General features: G+C 36.4%; 1 protein-coding gene across 1 annotated transcript; it reads left to right on the top strand.

The window, feature by feature from the left end:
• The first annotated feature begins 268 nt into the window (after positions 1-268).
• Positions 269-1,658, top strand: LOC149531339 (F-box protein At2g27310-like). Its single transcript, XM_089809209.1, has one exon. It carries the CDS (start codon positions 455-457, stop codon positions 1,508-1,510), a length of 1,056 nt encoding a protein of 351 aa, XP_089665335.1. The 5' UTR covers positions 269-454; the 3' UTR covers positions 1,511-1,658.
• Positions 1,659-3,313: the final 1,655 nt, after the last annotated feature.

Below are 3,313 nucleotides of genomic sequence, written 5' to 3'. Positions count from 1 at the left end.
GGTAATACGATACGTGGAAGGCAAGACAGACGGGCCACTGAAGGCGACAATGCATCAGGAATAATCCAATCTCACCATTAAAATATCAAAAGACAAATCCTCAATTTGCTGTTGCTGGTCAAACGTCACACCCTCAACGATTGTGTGATAAGGGAGACGTTTGACGTGTCATTCGTTTGGTCATTGATTAGAAACCACTCAAGAGTTTCAGTGTCAATTATTAAACCATTTTCAAATAGCTTTCACAACTTGGAAGCGACCTTTTGTATAAACAGAGGTCAAGAATCACAGTATTGTGAAAAGTCCCTGTTGTTCGATAATGTTACAGCTAAAGTTCAAGACTCTCTTGGTTTCAGTTTCCACCATTAACCTAATTTTAGACAGCTTTCACAACTAGCCAGCTTTCGGAGATCACAATCACTTTTTGATAGGAGTTTTACATTTTCGATCAGATATGATGAGTTTGAACGGTGATCTTATCACAGATATCTTAGGCCGCGTGGATGGCATAACACTTGCAAGTGTAGGCTGTGTTTCTTCCCAATTTTGGTCCGTAGGCAAAGAGGAGAAGATATGGGAAGATAAATGCTCTTCTCTTTGGCCTTCCACACAGAACTCAGATGTCAAAGAATTCATATATTCTTCATTGGGTGGCTTCAGAAATTTCTATGCGACCTGTTTTCCAGCCATTGCTTATGATGAGTCTTCCATGAGACATAAGGTGAAGAAGGTTTGTGAATCTCTTCCCTCTGATTTTGTGTCACTTGTAGATGTAACATACAAAAATAAGACCATCTATTCCAAAGTTGTTTGGGGCATTCCATGTGCTGAAGAGGAATTTGAAACATGGTTCTCTAACTGTCCATTCAAAATGGAGCTCATTAACTTTTATGACTTTGAAGACGAGGAACAGACCTTTGCAGATGAGCTGCCAAAGATTGACACGGTGGAGAAGGTGAAGAAGGATTGGAATTTCTGGCAGCATTTGACGGAAAATATTAGGTTGAGCTGGATTATGGTGAACAAGAGAACAGGGGAAGCAGCTAATCTTTCAAGCTGGAGCCATTTGTCTGAGCAGAGCCATTGGGCTTCTCATAAGGATTGTGTCATATCCTTTGGCTCCATATTACCTGCCCACGACATATTACATTGTGACTCTGTACTTTGTATCCTTGTTATAAAGTGTAGACTCTCGGAAAATTTGAAGATCACTGAGCTTAGCATGCGGTTAGAAGACACGATGGGAGCTTGGCTTAATGGGAGGGACAGTCTTCTCATTCTGGAAAGAGCTCTGGGTAGTAGAAGAAGCAATAATCAGATCCAAATTATTGCATCTTATCAAAAACACTTGAGTGAACGGGGTATATTGAAGGAAGTAGACATGAGAAATGAAGGATGTCGAAATATAATCTGTATTTTGTGTGGCACAATTATCTCTGCTTTATTTTGGTGTGTTCTTTTCAAAGGGAGTGGTGCCAATATACTGGGCCTCTGGGAAAGATATAGTTGATAGATTAATTAAGAAAATGTGTGGCTAGTTGAGCTGAATTTCTGCTAATTTGCATAAAACTGGAAAATTGGACTTTGCTAAGTCCTGTAAATTTAATTTCGGAATTAATTCAAAGTAAGGAAGATTCCAATATGGAGTTTAAGTTGAATAGTTCTTACTATTTATCATTTGGTAGGGCAGATTAAATTTGGGCAGTATGGGTTCAAGTTCCTTACATATTAAGAGTCATAAATACTAAACAAGAAAAACTAACCATCCCAGCTCAATAGACAGCACCCAAATCCAAGTTTGCAAGCAGGCCGGAATCCCAATCTTTGATCATCTTATTTAAAGTACATGATGAGTTGGTCCTCAATCCTTTTCATTTTCTAAGGATTGGATATGCTCCTTATGAACCCGCCTACCGTTTGTTGGGCTCTACTTGAAGAGTTATCATACTCAAAGTACCCCTTTCAACAAATTATCAGTGTGTTTAACGATATCATTTATGCCCTTCTCCATATTAATGAGTCGACTCGTAATTTTCATGAAGTCATACATATTATCCATATCACAGCTTTCACAGATATGGTTCTTAACAATCATATCTTCTAGCTTATCCAGTCTATTAAGTTGGAAAAAAAAAGTCAACTTTGACTATTTAACATTTTTGGTCTAGGAATTAAGCTTAGTGTGTGATGTTTTAGCCGTTCCTTATTAGGCATGCATCATTATTTTCATTTTTCGGAAGTCTCCCTTTGATCATCGATAGCCTATCATCTCCAAACTCTTTAATACTCTTGTCCAACTCATTGTGATCCATCTCAAGATCTTCATTAGTGGACTAGATATAATCTTATTTTAGGGATTAGCATCATCTATAGAGGGCTAAAATCCCTTGTCATACTTCCTCCAATCTCCCTGGACTCATTAAAGGAATAAAATGATATTGTTGGTTACAACCACCAAATTCAAGAGCACAAACTTCAAACGCACTGTCACATATAAAGAGAAACATGAGCAGATAAATATATTAAGATGTAACAATAATGTACAGAGCCTTTCTTATAAAGATAAAAGAGAGGTAATAAACATAACTAACAACTTATCAAACTATCAAATGCACTAGTAAGTAACAATTAGTAATGTTGGATGTCTAAGTAGATTTAAGAAAAGAAAATGGGTAAAAGTGATTTAATGTGACATCCTCCCTTAAGTGTAAATTACATAGAAGATTATTATTCAATATGAAAGTAAGATGCAATATTGGTCCCAACTTCATAACCATGTTAGGTACCTCTTGTACAATGAAAATGCAAATGTTATCAAAGCTCTTACAAATGAAGAAAATATGAAAACCACATGGGAGAAAAATCCTTCAAAAAAGACAAAACAAATACAAGATGATGCATAGAGGACTCTCAATTATATCCTTCAAGGACTACATACATCATTTATATACAATCAAGTACAACCTTATTGAAAGGAAAAAGAGAGGCAAGATGCCCCCTCCATATTGAAGAAACTCAGATATTGATCAAGTATGACATAAAACAAAAGTTGATCTAATGCTTAAAAGCAACATATCTCCCCTTAGGAAGAAACAAGTCCAACAAATGATGAGGAAGCCACTCTATATATCTAACTTAAAGGAGGAATAAATCCTCCAAATTGAAATCCCTATAAACTCTAGTATGATCCTCCAAGCTTGATTAAGAAACCACATAATCATGATCAAACTCAACCAATAAATGTGACAAATCAAATAAAGAAGAAAGTTTGTGAGTGCTAATCACCAAAGGAAAGAGAAATGAATGGACAATT

Source organism: Cupressus sempervirens, chromosome 11, assembly GCF_028749045.1.
Source record: "Cupressus sempervirens isolate cs-2001-9-10 chromosome 11, ASM2874904v1, whole genome shotgun sequence".
NCBI classification, from domain to species: domain Eukaryota; kingdom Viridiplantae; phylum Streptophyta; class Pinopsida; order Cupressales; family Cupressaceae; genus Cupressus; species Cupressus sempervirens.
Note: the sequence above shows the minus strand (reverse complement) of the source record. Positions and strands in the feature narration are given on the sequence as shown.